Source organism: Notamacropus eugenii, chromosome 1 (genome assembly GCF_028372415.1).
Source record: "Notamacropus eugenii isolate mMacEug1 chromosome 1, mMacEug1.pri_v2, whole genome shotgun sequence".
Classification (NCBI taxonomy): domain Eukaryota; kingdom Metazoa; phylum Chordata; class Mammalia; order Diprotodontia; family Macropodidae; genus Notamacropus; species Notamacropus eugenii.
Window position 1 is genome coordinate 252,914,944 of NC_092872.1, and position 16,423 is coordinate 252,931,366.

At 34.3% G+C, this 16,423-nt stretch overlaps 1 protein-coding gene across 6 annotated transcripts in view; it reads right to left on the reverse strand.

The window, feature by feature from the left end:
* Positions 1-2,018: 2,018 nt before the first annotated feature.
* The window catches only part of WAPL (WAPL cohesin release factor), a 96,705-nt gene continuing 82,300 nt past the window's right edge, over positions 2,019-16,423 (reverse strand). For 5 of the 6 annotated variants that reach the window (XM_072628553.1, XM_072628550.1, XM_072628551.1 and 2 more), the window contains 9 exons: positions 15,849-15,946; positions 14,698-14,774; positions 13,657-13,832; positions 13,145-13,260; positions 12,655-12,816; positions 8,671-8,878; positions 7,398-7,486; positions 4,776-4,871; positions 2,019-4,430 (listed from right to left, as the gene is read on the reverse strand). In XM_072628553.1, the coding sequence (XP_072484654.1) occupies positions 4,365-4,430; positions 4,776-4,871; positions 7,398-7,486; positions 8,671-8,878; positions 12,655-12,816; positions 13,145-13,260; positions 13,657-13,832; positions 14,698-14,774; positions 15,849-15,946 (1,088 nt within the window). In that variant the 3' untranslated portion in view covers positions 2,019-4,364. The remainder of the gene's footprint in view (positions 4,431-4,775; positions 4,872-7,397; positions 7,487-8,670; positions 8,879-12,654; positions 12,817-13,144; positions 13,261-13,656; positions 13,833-14,697; positions 14,775-15,848; positions 15,947-16,423) is intronic. The other variant, XR_011971558.1, reaches the window with a different exon arrangement.

Here is a 16,423-nt window from a genome sequence, read left to right on the forward strand (position 1 = left end):
TGTAATAATTTTTACTTCACACGCAATGAATGAGTAAAAAGAGAAGCTTCACAAAGACAAGCACATGAACACACTGCTTTACACTGTAGGCTAGAACTGATTCAATCATTCTGGAAAACAATTTGGAATTATACCAGGACATCTAGCCTCCGACCTAGACATGCTGCTATGTGGATACCCCCAAAAAATCAGGTGTCATCTATCACAGAAGAAGCTTTTGTGGTAGCTGAGAACTGGATGCCCACTAATGAGGAGAGGCTAAACTGTGCTTCATTTAATGAGAAGACAAACACCAAGAATTCAGAAGCACAGGAGGACTCAAAGCAAGCACAAAAAATACAAATAAATTTGAATCTAACGTAACTAGCAACATTGATTTTAAAGATGATGATTACTGCCTTCCTTTGCATTATACAGGTAATAAGCCACTTTGCCAAGTTCCTTTGTTAATAGGAGAAACCTGGGATAGTTACTTATCTCTGAGTGTTCAGTTGCATGTCTGAAGGACAAGTTACTAAGCTTGTTGCAACATTTTCAAAATGGGTTTAATGATACATTATCCACCTGAACACATTCAAGAAAAGCATTCTGAAAATTTCTAGAACTGTGTAAATTTGAGTGATGAGAGCAAAATAACTACCAAAGACATGCTGCCAGATGTAACAGCCAAGAGGAAAGTCAGAATAACTAAACAACATACATCATCTCAAACACAGCCACCTGTAAAACTCAACAAACCTTGAAGGGTAAATTTCTGTTATCTAGGTTTTGATTACTCCAAAAAACCCCCAAATGCTCAGAACACGGTTTTTTGTTTTTAATAGTAAAAAACAGATTCATGGTTTTTCAGGGAGGTAATCTTACTCAGAGAAAAATAAACTTGTGAAGAAGTGTTAAACTACATGCAAGGTTAGATTCCTTTAGTCTATCCATTTGTTAAAAAAAAACCAAAACATCCTACTTGGTATAGTATGTCTATTGAGACAAGAGAAAGAAAAGGAGGGGCAGGAACTGAAGAAAGATCCCAGCCCCAGCATTTCTTCAAGTGATCCCTTCACTCATTTTAGAAGTGGATAATTACTCCAAGTTTAATTGGATCCCCAAACTGAAGTTTGTAGATTATGTTCAATTTAAATTTAAGGAACTATCTTTGCCCACCCAATGTTTGACATCAGGGCAATGTGTTTAAAACTGCAAAATAGGTTATTGTCCTTTAAGATACACTTTGATTGAGGTTTCTATATAGTGGCCTTAAATGCAATCACTTTAGAATTTCAACAATCTGTTTAAAATGTATATTACCCACTGTGTGAAAGCTATTCATATATGTATTGAGGTAAGAATTGAAAAATACAACTCTGTTGACTTGCAAATTACAAAATATTAATTTTTCTCCAGATTCTGAAAAGTAAAAAGTAAGCAGAAAAGAGAGTATTTTTTTAATTTCAAAAACTGCTTTGAGTGGATTTTCTGTAGACAACATAATAGATCCCTATTATTAATTGCACAGTCAAACTTTTGTAGGCTGTTGACCAGACTGGGAGAGCCTAAAACTCCACTCTCATACTTACTTAAATTTTAAATTTTAAAAATTTTAAAAAAGAAAAAAAGGATTTGTTCCACAAACTTCTTCTGTTTCTAGGAATAGACAGTATAGATTCTGTCTCCTTTCTGAGAAAATAATAGAGGTTTGGGGCTTTGTGATTTCCTAGAGGACACCTAAATTGTAACCAGTCATGCAACAGAATATGATTATGATAAACAAATTAGTAAAGAAAATCACCTGGGCTGAAATTAACTGCATTCCTTGGGAATACATTTTAATTTTTAAGAAAGAAATTTAAAAAAAAAATTTTAGAAACAATTCTCTCTAAAACTAAAATACAAAATTTTTCAACATAGGGAGAACGGTGAGAATGGGAATATGGTTTCAGTGGATGGCCCATGTTACATAAAATAAATGTTCAAACCTTATCAAAAAATACTATAGAGATAGACATTATACTGAAGACTACATGTATATTGAAAGTAGCAATTTTATTTGAGTTAAAATTATTTACAAAAACCCAAAGACATACTTCATGAAACTGGTACAAACTATTTTTTCCTGCCGTTGGCTTTTGCTCCAAAGATCACAGCTGAGAAATACTGTATAAAATAAAAATAGGATTGGATTCAGAAAAGTACTCTACTGTTCTAATTTCCAATTGATAATATTTACAGAAATATTTACAATGGAAAAAAAGTTACTTTAAAATTTTAGTTAATTTGCAAGTCAGCCTCAAGGACCCTTGAATGCAGAGTTCTCTGAGGGTTCCAAACACACAAATGCACTGCAGTTCAAAGGTGACCACTTCGCCCTACTCCCCCCATCCAATTCTGCATCTCTATCAGTGCTTGACAATTGGTTATTATAAAAAAAAAAAACAAAAAAACTGTTAAACACTGAGGTAAATCAATTCCCATTCAAAACGATTACCAGTGTAACAGAGAAAGAGTTAGCCCTGATTTTCTTCATTATTTCTTACCATCTGCCACTAGTTACTTTAGCCTACATCTGTTTTCTGAAATCCAAAGATCAATGAAAAAAACATTATTCTAAAATTAATAATAAAAAAAAGGCAAAATGTATCTAGCTGATTTATCTGTGAACATCATTTACTCATATACATATTTTAAACCAATTCGTTGTCAATTTCTGATATTCAGGGCAAACATGACCTCATTGTTTCAAAGTTACACTGGCATGTGTTCTTAGATGAGAAAAGGGAGGAAAAATAAGAAACAAGCAAAAAGGATTTGCCTCTAATCAGTTACTTCCTTATAGAATCCCCAACAATCTGCATTATCAAAAATAGGAAGACATAGAAGGCAGCCACTGTATTAAAAATAATTACAGCTGGCACTGATACAAGAGCAGAGATTTGTAACTTTATACAAGGAAATAACAAAGTCTAAATGGTAAAAGATTAGACTTTTAGCTATTTTCCCCAATACACACCGAACTCATATTTTTTTTATGGCTTCAAGTTTTATAAATCCAATGAAGAAACATGATATAATTACCTATACAGGTATTTAAAAAATGTTGATGAAATAGATCTCTGGAAAGCCTGCAAATATTTGAGACCAGCTTAATTTAAAAGGAAAAAAAAGTTACCAAGTTTTATTGGTCTGAATAAAAATGAAAGCAAGAAATCACTGCCATGTTCCAAACTGAAATATGTAAAATGCATTTTCTGAGATTTTGTGTTCGATGAAAGTATTCAAACATGCTTTGCTATGAATTAGACTTTGGACAAAAGATCTCTAAATCAGCAATTTAAGGCTTTATGTTTATGCATTTGATTTTGCCATTCTATAGAAGAATATACTAATAGAAATGTTATCTGGAAACATGAATTCCACATTGGTGTTTTAGCTTCTTTATATCTACTGTACTGCGCATTATAAAATATATCTAGAGTCCGCCCTTGAAACAAAACAGTGTTTCAAAGATTTTTTTTTTTTAACCTACAATTAAGTGTAAACTACCCTGGGACTGATATTTCATTTTATCCTTAACAGGGCACAACATTTAGAGTTACTGCATTTTCATATAATATTCCCTTTCAAACTGTTGGATTGCTTATTTTCTTGCATGCCGTCTAGATCTATGACATTTTATGGTATGTAATTTTCTATGGTTTAGGATGTTCTTAGAAATGAAAAATAGTCCAACAACTTGAACCTGGCCAAGAGTAAAAAAATAAACTATCCAATTCTTGCCTCTTTGGATTCCAACAAATTTTAAATATAGACAGTAGTTAAAAATCACAAAATTACATAAAAGCTTTATTTTATGATTTTGGATTCATTCAACAAAAAAGCAAAAGCAAATGAGACTTAAGGAGCTATGCTGCTGTCCAGAATGTACTCGAACACCTGTTTGATACCTCAGTAGCAAAGCTGCTTTTGCACCTGGCTGGCATGACAACAGTGGCTCAACATACACAGCAGTTGCATTATCAGCAGCAAGTTTTCTTGCCTTTAGACTTGCCAGGACAAAGCAAGAAAAGAAGGGGAGCAAGGGTAAATCCTGCCAAAATATGGACATTTAAATACTGCACTACATCATTAAGAGCCTAATGTTTTCATCAGAACCTTTCCCCCCTCATTTTTGATAGTTGCAGATTGATGTAGTAACTGTCATTTAGCAAAATGTAGAATTCATGATTAAGAGACCAGGTAGTAGCTTTAAAATCCGAACACGAATGACACAGATGAATGCTCTTGGTGTATCTTCAAGGACTTCTTTCATGACTTCTTCCTTTGTCTAAGGATGGCTCTGGTATGAGTGAGTGCCCGCAGCGGAAATGAAGTATCTAGCAGTGTTCCAAGTATTCAATCACCCTAGAGATAGATTTCTGGCCTGTGGTTCCAACAGCACACTGTGGGCAAGAAAGTAACAGAAACAAAAGATTTGAATGAAAGTAAGTATTCAAAGTTTTAGTTTCTTCATACTTAACATGCTGAAAACTGCAAATTAGGCAACCCAACCTCAAAATGATACCCCAATGAGAAAAATGAATATTCTAAGGTGCAGAGTTCTAGAATTCCACAAGATGAAAAATTCATACAATTAGTCTAAAATAAAGGATAACTTTGTATTTGCCCCTAGTTCCCCACCATAGTAGTCAGTATTTTAGTCTGCACCAACAAAATAAGTATTAAAAAGCACATAACATTCTAAGAAAGAAAGAAGAAAAACATACTTTTAAACATATGCTACTTACGGTAAGATTCATGAAACTGAGAAATTTTTTGAGCATTTCAGTCATTATTGAAAAGTCCCCTTCAGGTAAGTACCCCCTCACAGTAGTCACATTGATCTGTGGAAACATTTCAATTTGACAAATACTTACAAGTATCTGCACATAAAAAATAAAATTATGTTTTGTTTAAGTTTTTATACATGACCTGTGCATACATTCAAAATCCTTGCTACATAGTCAGCTTAGGATTTCTAGGAAATGAAAAACAGCCCCCAAAAGACAGATGTTATGCTGACAGATTAAAAAAGGAAAAAGAAGTTGGTACACAGGTTTGTGGCTCATCAGAATCCAGACCCTTGGGGAAGAGAGAACTGTGAAAACTAGAGGAACAAATCTTTTCAGAGGTAACCAATACTAACCTGGGATTCTGAGATACGGTACTAGGAATGAGGATGCACCTAACCTTAGTCTTAATGTCATAAGATATTACATTTAGTTACAAATAAGTGCTCTGAGTTAGGGTGATTATTAAGAAGTTTCTCCAAACCTGACAATGTCAGAACAGAAGTGTAAAGGTCTGAGGTCACATCACTTCTCTGCCCTGTCTCTGAAATTTTTAACTTGTTCTTTTATTCTACAATTAGGACAATGTCTTAAGATTAAATAATGGGGCTTGGTTAACAGGTAAAAAAAGTCAGCATTTATAAAAGACCTTGAGAACTTCTTCCAATTTTGTATTCCTAGCATCATGCACAACACCAGTACATGTTATTGTTGCTCAACTGTTTCTAACTCTTGGTGACCCCATTCAGGGTTTTCTTGGCAAAAATACTGAAGTGATTTGCCAGTACCTCCTGTCCCACCCACCCTCCATTTTATAGTTGAGTGAACAGAGGCAGGCAGAAGTGAAGTGACTTGCCCAGTTAATAAGTATTTGAGCCTGGATTTGACTTCAGGCCTTCCTGACTCCAGGCCCAGTGCTCTTATCTTCTGTGCTACCTAGTTGCCTGCCTGGCACACAGTAGGGGCTTAGTAAATGTTGATCAATTATCTGGCAGAAAATAAAAACATTACTGTGTTCAGCCAACATGTACTATATTTCCATGCAATTCTGTTCATCTCTTACTTAGGTCAACATTCACTGCATCTACATTCTTCTCCTTATGGCCCCCAAATCTTTTGCCAACAACAAACCAATGACCTCTTAATTCAGTGGAGAGAGATTATCCAATTCAGTAAATACCAAGTACCTAATCACCAGGTGAGATACAAAAAGAAAACAAGAGGCACAGTTCCTCAGTTTAAGAAGCTTATGATTTTGCAGAGATGATAGTCCCATATAAAATAATTAGATAATACTGGACACTAAAAATAATTACCAAGATACAGGCATAAAGCTAGAGTTTTCAGGTAGTAGTATGATGGGCTAGGACTTAGAAAGGCAAGAAGGCAAAAAATACAACAGAATAAAAGAGAGCTTTGAGTGAAGCAGGTCTGGTTTTAGCAGTTTTGTTGTTTGAGAGATTATCAGGCAAAAAGGACAGAATAAGAGGACCCCAAATACTAGGCATAGCTTATTTTAAAGTTTGTTCTATTAAGCACTGAGGTGAATTCATGGAGAGCTACTGAGTCTGGGGTAGGACATAATTTCACCCCTGCTATTCCTGAAGGGGATGAGAGTTAGGGGAAACAAGAGGGAAGCCAGAACGCTATTATTGTAGTAATCCACATTTGAGGTGACAAGAATCTAGCTTGGTGTTGATAGTGCATATGGAAAGGAACTAAATGATACGAAAGATAAGAATATGACTTGATGATTGAATGGAGAAAGAGTTTTAAGAAACAGAATTCAATAAGGATAACTCTTAAAATTTTCAGTATTGTCAATTAGGAAAATAAGATTCATGCAAACAATATTTTCTCTGCAATTACCTTCTAAATACCCTTCTAAATCTTTCTGCTTGTGATCTGGATTAGAATCCTTTTGACTTTTAAGTATAATCTTTTCCATACTTCGGAACGCATTAAAAAAAAAATCACACAAAACAAACACCTTCTCCTCCCATCTTGACACCCACTCTCACCTGCTGCCCTATGCAGACAAGTCTGCTCAACATTGGTCAAAAAAAGCTGGGCTTGACTCTAACTGATCATCGGCTATCAGTGGGCAGAGTCATCCTCAGGTGAAGAAGACCATGGTTCAAGGCCCACTTCTGATATATTCTAGCTAGGTTTTTTTTTGAGTCATTTCATATACTACATGATTCTAAAAGCTCCATGACTCATTCTCTAGTCCTTTTTATATTCCACATGATTCCTCATACTCCATGAATTAAAAATGACTCACACTGTTAAACAGTGATCCAAAAACTACTTTTACAAGAGAAACAGGAACAATCTAACAAAGTATTTTTAAATAAAATTACACCAATGGGACAAAGTTTGCCTAGACTACAAAGAAAGGAGACTCAAATAGTTGACAAACTAAATTATCTCTGGGCTTTTTTATGTCCCTATGAAATGACCAAAAAAAAAAAAAAAAAAAAAGAAAAAGAAATTGAAACTGACATAAAATGCATAAAAATTGCCAGTCCAAAAATAATTTTACAATTCTACCATGGTAAATTGAACTTTGTAACTTACTGGACTCTCCTGGCAGAGACAGCCAAGAAGCAGTGCTGTATATGAGGCCACAATGCAGTCTTCCATATGCTTGCCAGCATGCTGAAGGGCTGAAAATAAGTATTTAAAGGTAATTTGACAATAGTACCTTGGATTAAAAAAAAAATTTATTTTATTATTATAGTATCTAAGTACCTTATTTTCCTCCAGTTTTTTAAAAAAAAAAACAACTGTTGTACGCCTCACAGCTCCTAAAAGGAACTACATTTTGTACATCAACTCTGAAAATGGAACATAACCCTATAAATGCATGGCCTTGAGTAACAGAATCTAAGAGAATTACGTCAGGAATTATCTCCATATTTTGTCACTGGTTATTTCACTGCCCCCTGAGATTATGAGGATGGATCTTATTTCAAAATAAGGAGACCACAATAAAAGGATCAGATTTTTAGAGCTGGGGGAAACTTTGGAGGTTATCTACTAATCAAATCCCTTCATTCTATAGATGGAAAAAAATGAGGCCCAAGGAAAATATTTGTGTGTACCAAAAGGAGACAGATTAGAACTTAACCTTAATTAAACTCTAGAAGCCAGTATGAATTGGCAACAGATACAGTAGGAGTAAAGAGTAAACATGACAAAGTATTTATGAAAGGGCACCAAGCCCAAACTAAAGGTAGAGGCTCTCTTGGAACTGGCATAACATGCTAGTCAGAGCTTGGATTAGAACTCAGACCTCATGATTTTTAAATTTCTATGTAACAAGATGTCTTGCTGCTCTTTCCCCTAAGTACATAAATGTTTTCTCAAAAAAAAAAAAAAAAAAGCAGCGAGGCAAATATTGCAAACTCTAATGTTGCAATACCAAGTTATTACATTAACTCATAACTCCTTGGAGAATTCAATTATAACAGAAAGCTACAGAATGAATATGCCACATTAGGATTCTCAATACGTGACCTATATTTTTAGCCTTAATTTCCCTACTTCTAGAAAAAAGTGGGGCTACCATCTTCCATGTCCTATACCACAAAGTTGTTGTAAATATCAAATATAACGCTAGATGTAGTATGGATAGATACTATATGCTAGATATAGTGTAGTATACATTGTAAAGTTCCATGTAAATGTGTGGGAATATTGAGTTGAATAGACAATTAAGTTTCAAAAGAGAATAGCAATGGGGAAAGATTAAAATAAACCTGTATATACCTGGAAAAAAATCAATTTAACCTCTAAAGGCAGGTAGATTCCTGTTTCTTATTCACCCCTCTCAAAACATCAAACAGACCTTTATTGAGGTCAAGTTCTTCATCATCCTCTTCCTTCTTATCTTTTTCTTCAGTACCATCTGTCTTTTCAGCAGAAACCCACTGTATCTCTCCACTTGTTTCTTGCCATTCTCCACTTTTATCATGCTGAGCAGTGGGAGCTTCCTTGATCAGTTCATCTGTCTGGCTTTCAGCCAACTGGGCTGCTCGCTCACGCTCGAGGAATAACTAATTAAAATAGTTTAGAATTAGTCAAAAACAGATCATACTTAGCATATATGTATATACATGCATTTAAGGGACTTCCTATTTTTAAAAATAAAAAGTAATTTCATGAAAATGATAAGTGGTGAAAAAAGATAATGACATCGATACTTTCCTTTGCCTTCTTGCTACATAACAATCAAAACAAATCTCCCATCCCAAAAATAGCATAAAGCGTCCATACTTTGTATACAGTCTACCATATTACAACAACAATCATTTGTCCTCAAAAATCACTTTTTAAAAAACGTCATTTTTGAAAACCAATGAATTTTTGTTGTTGCAAGTCTGAAAGGTCACAAATAACTTTATGAAAACAGGGCAAGATAAATTAGAATTTTGAAAAAAAGGCATGATAGGCATTAGAAAAGTAAGCCTAGATCTGATGAAATAAATGGGATAGGACAAGAGAAGGATTATCAAATTCTTAGAAAATGGCAACCTGCTGTAGGAAGACAACATGTCTTCTTTACAGGGAAGTTATTCTTGACAAAGTTATGGGAATTTTTTGAGGGAATAAATATGCAGACAAGGAAAAAACAGTGGATAGCTTTTATTTAGGTGTTGCTCCTCATACCAAAGATTGGTTTACACAAATACATTGATTACTGGTAGGATTGAAACTGTTTTGTTTTTTTTTAAATTTAATTTTTTTTTACATGACAAAGAACTGGTTTGAAGGCAGGAAAAAAGGGGAAGGGACAGAGATTTTAATGGAGAAGCATTAGTTTATCCTGGGGTTCAATCTCATTTATACTTTTATCAATGGTTTGAAAAAGGAAATACACAAATAAAAAGATATTAAAAAGGGCACCAAGCCTGAACTAAAGGTAGTGGCTCTCTTGGAACTGCCATAACATGCTAGTCAGAGCTAGGATTAGAACTCAGATCTCATGATTTTTAAATTTAGGATTAAATATCCATTTAAGGTTAAATATCAAACCAAAGGACATAAATTATAGGAAGAACTTAAAAGGATCTGTAAGCATGCAAAAAAGACAAATTATCACTTGAACAAGTTTAAAGTACTTGGAGGGCAGTGGGGGAGAAGCCCCAATTGTTTATGGATGATGGTTCCTGAGCTATGAGCTGTCACATAGGGAAGGGACCTAGAAATGGTTGTAGATTTTTCTAAAATTTTCTCCAATGCACTTAATGCTGAAAAAAATTATATAACAAGGGTACTAGAAACAAGGGGAAAAAAAACAGTATCCTGTAGCCCTCACATGTATAAAATGATGTAAAATCACATGCAGCTCTGGTCATCAAATCTTAAGAAAGAACAGAACTAGAAATGTTAAAATCAACTAAACTAACCAAACGATGAGATTAGCTTCCATGTGAGAAGACACTAAGGAAATCAGAACTCCACAAACTGGAAAGATAGTTTATAAATCCAGGAAGAGTTGTAGAGGGAGAAAAAGGACATTTAAACCCAATCCTGGAAAAATAGAAGTAAAAAAATAATAATTTTTGACAACGAAATGGCTTATTTTAGGACACACAATAGGAAGTACTACTTAATTTCCTGTATAGTACCACCAAACTTTTTAGAGGACATGAAGATTGGGTAATAAGCCTGAAAACAAAGAGATTCAGATTAATTTATAGTTAGAGCAAAACAGATTATGTAGGGGAGGACAGGAGATTTGGGGGATCTCCGTAATCTAGAGAATACTGCAAATGAAGGGCAACTAACTGCTTCCATTTAAACTGCTTGGTGTTTATAAGAAAATGAATACCTGAGCTGGGGAGCCTACTAGTATCATCTCAAATAGCCTATGCTAACTAATTGTTACTCAATAACATCTACAAGTTTATATAGCCTCCCTTACTGCTAAATGCTTTTAGGTCACTTCATTTAATCCTCACAATTCTGTGAGGTAGGTAAGGGAAGGAATTATTATAACAGGAATCATATGACAGATGAAAAAAGCCGAGGCTCAGAGTGACTTGCCCAACGTCACGCAGCTAGTAAGTGGCAGAGCTGGCACATGAACTCAGGTCTTCTAAATCCTAGTCCAGTGCTTTTTCCATACCATGCTGTGACTTGTGAGCCTTATTCAGGGAATCACCTGGGAAGAAATGCCTTATGGGTATTAAGTCCTATGTGTAAATAACACAGAGTAAACAATACTCTTTGCAATGTACTTTTTTTTTTAAAAAGGCTCATAAAACAAGTTCATATTTATTCTAAATCTTTTAGGTGCATTTTAAAAATTCAGTCTGACTCCAGCCTTAAAAAGGAAAACGTTATTAAAAATAAAGAACCAAAAGTTCTGAATGAAAAAATTAAAGATATTTGGATATAATCATGGTACAAATGGCATTTCCTAAAAAGTGGTTAAAGACCACCATGATATTCAAAAATCAATGTCAATTTCTTATGAAGTTCAGATCTGACTACAAGAATCTGCAATGTAACAATTTTAAAGCTGAAATCTCATTGCGCTGTATTTCTTATTTGAATTTAGAACAAAATGTTTTAAGCATTTAGGGGCGAGGGATGGAAGAAGGGAGAAATAGATGGATAACCATACTAGTTTTATTCCTTTGTAAAGGAATGATCCGAGATGACCTTTCGACTAATCCATAAGTTACTTTGCATGGAAAGATCTAATTCACACCTACTGGCCTTTGCTACCTGTCAGGGAAAACAAGGACTAGATTTCTGGATTTTGCTTATTACTCTAAGAGGGCTATTGATGGGCAAGTGGGGAAACACCAGGAAAAACTGGTAAGACCTTTCTCAATAAAGTTGCTATTTTATCCTATAGTGGTTATGAGCAAGCTCCTAAAAGAGATCTAAGGAATAGGTTATGTGCTATTTCCAAGTTGCAGGGCAGAAGAAAGAAGGAAAAGGCTTCCATCTTCTCTCAGGTTAAACTAGGTTAAGAAACAACAACATAATTTAGCCATACTCTTAGGGGATAAGTAACAGGTTTTGTGGAGAGCAGGTCAAGATATTCTATTTCTTCTGTCAGTGTCTATCGGAGAACATGGCATATATAAGGTATTTAATAACCGTTTACTGTCTTTGGGGGAATCATTCAGTCATTACAGATCATCCACTAAGGAAATACAAAAAAAAAAAAATTAACTATAAAAAACAATGCTTTTTATATAGAAAAAAATACTAACCCAACATTTTTAGGTCATAGGCTTACAGTGGTTAAAGCATTTCATGAGTCATTGAAATTTTCTTATTCAATATTGCCTTATGACCAAAACACACCCCCCTACACACACACACTGAATTTAGAGATGGAACACTGTAGATGAGGATTACTGATCCTCAGTAATATTTCCTACAGAGAGGAAATATCTTTCCCAGGATCACAAAGCTAATGACTAAGCAGAGCTGGGATGTAAACCAACATCATCAGACTTTATAGATGGTGGTTCTTTCCACCACACATGCCTATTAATAACATAGCAGGTTGTGACTAGCCCACAGAGAATGAAACTCCTCAAAACCACATTTAAATCAAAACTGGCATTAGTTCAAACCAACTATATTGTACACTTTAGCTCAAAGCTGTTCCATTTATAAGAACAGGTCAACTGCAAAAAATAGCATTTAAAAGTGAAAAAACATGACAGATAGATATACATGCTTCGAGTCCACAAAATGCTTAAATGTGCAACAAATGCAGGAATTAAGGTCTAGCATGGAAATTTATTCATTGTAATAGAAACTATTGACAAGATCTCCTTTGTAATTTGAAGTTGTTACTTACCTGTACTAAAGCCTGAACTGCATGAATCTGTCCATCTATCCTTAAACTATCATCTCCTTCTCCAGCACAGAAGGAGTCAAAAGAGCTTGATGTTTCCATATTGACCAGACAGTGCCGATTCCGAGCACTATATTCTACTAGATTTATTAGTAGACCCAAGCCCTACAAAAACAAAAGTTTTCCTTAAACAAAGAGAAATAAACCTAAAGTCTAGGCATTCTTTTATTTCTATTTTATTTAGCACAATTGCAATCATTATCTTGCCACCCCAACTGTTTTATCTTTCTCAAATACCAAAATGAATTATGCCCAAAATTTAGGTCCATATTTCATTACCTTTTGGTTTTTAGGAAATTTTTTTTTTCAGAAGCACATTCAAATTCTAACATAAAGAATATCAGTGCTGCCTTTCACTGATACAAGACTTCTAAGAGGAACTTTTTTTCCTCCACTAATTTTCTCTGTTTTTAAAAATGGAATTTCATCTTACCAGCACTCGGATATCAAATCTTTGTTCTTGAGGTAGGAACTTTGGAACCTGAAGCACACAATTCATTGCTGTGCCAATCAAACCATCTTGTTCACCTGTTTTGGTACTGCCCCATTCTGAAAGAATTTTGCAAGTATAGATTATTAGTCATCCATTCCTTTATACAAATGATACATCAACATTTTAAAAATGGATACTAAAAATTAGGATGCAAGGGTATCTCTAAAAGAAGTTTTAAAACGTAATGCTCTTTCTTTCATACTCAAAACAATGAACATGAGACATTAACCACCGATGCTAATTCCTGCTGCATCTTCTGGATTAGTTCTGAAAATCCCCTTATTTCTAGAATAACTAGTAATTAATCATAAGATAATTATCGATTGATTATTCCGTGGTACATCATCCCTGTGTAAATGAAGAAGTTAAATAGTTTTGAAAATAGTTTGCTTTTTCTGCAAAATGCAGTATAGTATACTGTAATTAAGAAACATTTAGAAAAAACTACTTACCATTATCATTAGTTAAATTGAGTAACACACCAATGATGGCCCTCATGCAGTCCTGTACTGCTTTACCCACATGGTTAGTTACATTCTGGTGAGGGAGAGGCTTACTGTCAGGCAAACACATGCTATTTTCTGCACGGTTATATCGTTGTATCAATTCTTCACAATGTTGTAATGCTCTGAGAAGAAAAACATTAGCTATCATACAAATCATTTCACTTTAATGTTTTAAAATTATTTATACCTTCAAATTTCTTACAAACACAGATCTCTATTTGCTCCCCATGTTCCACTTTGTGGTTTACCTTAAATTTAAATAATTTTTCAGATCCCCCTGTGGACAGTAAAAGTCGTCATCTTATCATAGTCTGACCCTTCTTTACATGGTTCATATGTCTAATTCCTTGCTTTCAAGAATTATTTCTTCTTGACCTATCTCACCATATCTCCCACAAGTACTCTTAAGCCTACCTTACAGATTCAACACTCAGTTCAAAGTATGACACACCCCAGCCCCTCCCAAGAAGAATAAAAATATCCTTTGGGATATATTGTAGCCACTGTCTTGATAATACATTTTATTCAACTATGAGCCCTGGCAGATAGCAAGAATTTTATCAAACATGTCTCTAGTACTGTATATATTTCACACAAGCAGGCATATTTCCTAAGGTACAGAATCAGACTAGAAGAAAGAAGGATGTTAATCCATTCCACTATATTCTAAGAAAGACTCTCTAACCTTTATTTCCTAACAAGTTAGATTATTTCCCAGTTCATCCTTGCTTACAAAGCACAATTATGGAGGTGAAACCAGTCTCTTGAATATATGTGTACATATAGCATTTGATCTGAATTCCACCCAAACAATGGCAACAAAGTGGGACACAAGAACAGTCAGCAGAGGTTTTACCCTACCAGTGCATTTGCTGAGTTTGATTTTAAGAGAATAAATTACCAAAACAACAAAACAATATAATTTATTCTTTCATACCACAATTTCTCATTTAAGAAGTTCTGTCTTCTGTTTATTTTAGGACTTACTTTGCTGATGAAACAATAAGCTGTGAATCTTTATATGCTATCAAGTAGCTTTGATTCTCTGGGTTATGCACTGTTACCTAAATAGGGAAAAATATATCACTTAATAAAGTATTACAGACTTGATTTTGCTGTGTATTTGTGTAGGTGGACAGAAGAATTTGTTGACACCTATCTTCCCTAATAACAATTTCCAATCTACAATGGATGTTAAACTGAATTAATGTTATTTGTTTAACTACAGAAATACAATAAAAGTTCAGTTTAACTCTCATAAAGCCCATTTACTAAGTCTGAGTGTACCTATGATGTGTGAGGTGCTGTGCCCACATTAAGTTGGTTAGAAAGTAATCAAGTAAAACAATCAGGAGAATAAACCACTTTTGGAATAACCCACAGTGTTATTCAACGGACATACTTTAAAAGGATCACACTGGGTCCATACACGGGAAACTTACTTATTTTTAATATCAATAATTGTTCAATTCAAAGAAAGTTATTTTAAAACAAACATTCTGACCCAATTTCAAGTAAGGCAGACAGAAAATGATACCACTCAGCACAAATGTTCATAGGAACCTGTGAAGCCATTTGATTTAATCCTCCAATTTTAGAAATGAGAAAACTAAGGTCCAGGGTGAGCAAATAACTTGCTTGAGATTCAAATGATTGTAAATAGCAAGCTTGGCACAAAGCTCACATTCTGACTCCATTTCCATGTTCTTCCCATTTGCTCATATCACATGAAGTTTGAAGATGTTTAATGTCCTGGTTCATAGGAGGAAACTAAGGTCTAAAGAGAAGTAACTGACTGGAGATGATAAGGATTGGAGTGGTACTTTATATTCAGGTCCTCTGACTCTAAATCTAGTGCCCTTTCTACTACAACAACATTGCCTAGTAGTCAGACCGATGGTATTTAAAACAAAGCTATACATACTTACTACTTGGGACCACAACATAACATAACCCACAATTAAACATTCGTTTAATGTACTGCCAATTAGTTACTTGACAAATTTTTGGAAATAAAAATAAAATCCTTGTAGCAAAGAGAACTAATTTTATGTATTTACATATAAAAAGATCATAAGCATAGTTATTAAAAGATATCATCCCCAAAATTTCTCCTAAAATAATCAACTTATACTTACACTCTCTAAAACCCGTAAACATCTTTCTGCTCCCCATAATGAAGCTACCAGTTTCTCTTCATCTCCATCACTACTTAAATGATCCACACATTCTTTTACTATAAAAAAAATAGGAAAAAGACGTGTTATGAAAATATAGGCTTCTAAAACTTACACATTTAAGGCATATTCATATTACTAATAAATACTGGTGTTTCTCTAACATTATCCCTGGATTATCTGTGAGGTCACCTTATAACTACTTTGCTGGACCAGAAGTCAAAGTCCTTGTAAAAGGGTCTAAGAGATACTGGTTTTAAACAAATTTCATGCTATACTAAAATTGTTTTGGGTCAGAGGGCAGGAGGCATAGGGAATAGAGGAAAAGAGAATTTTGAAAGGTATACTCCCCAAAACTCCTAATCCTAGCTTACATAAGCACATCATATTTTTACAAAATCAAAACATAAGCAAGAAAACGTAAGCAGGAAAACATCATTCAAACATATCATTTTTGGTTGCAGGGCCAGATAGTAGCTCCATTTAAAAGATGAAACATGCATAGACTATAATTACTTATATATTTTTCATTGCAA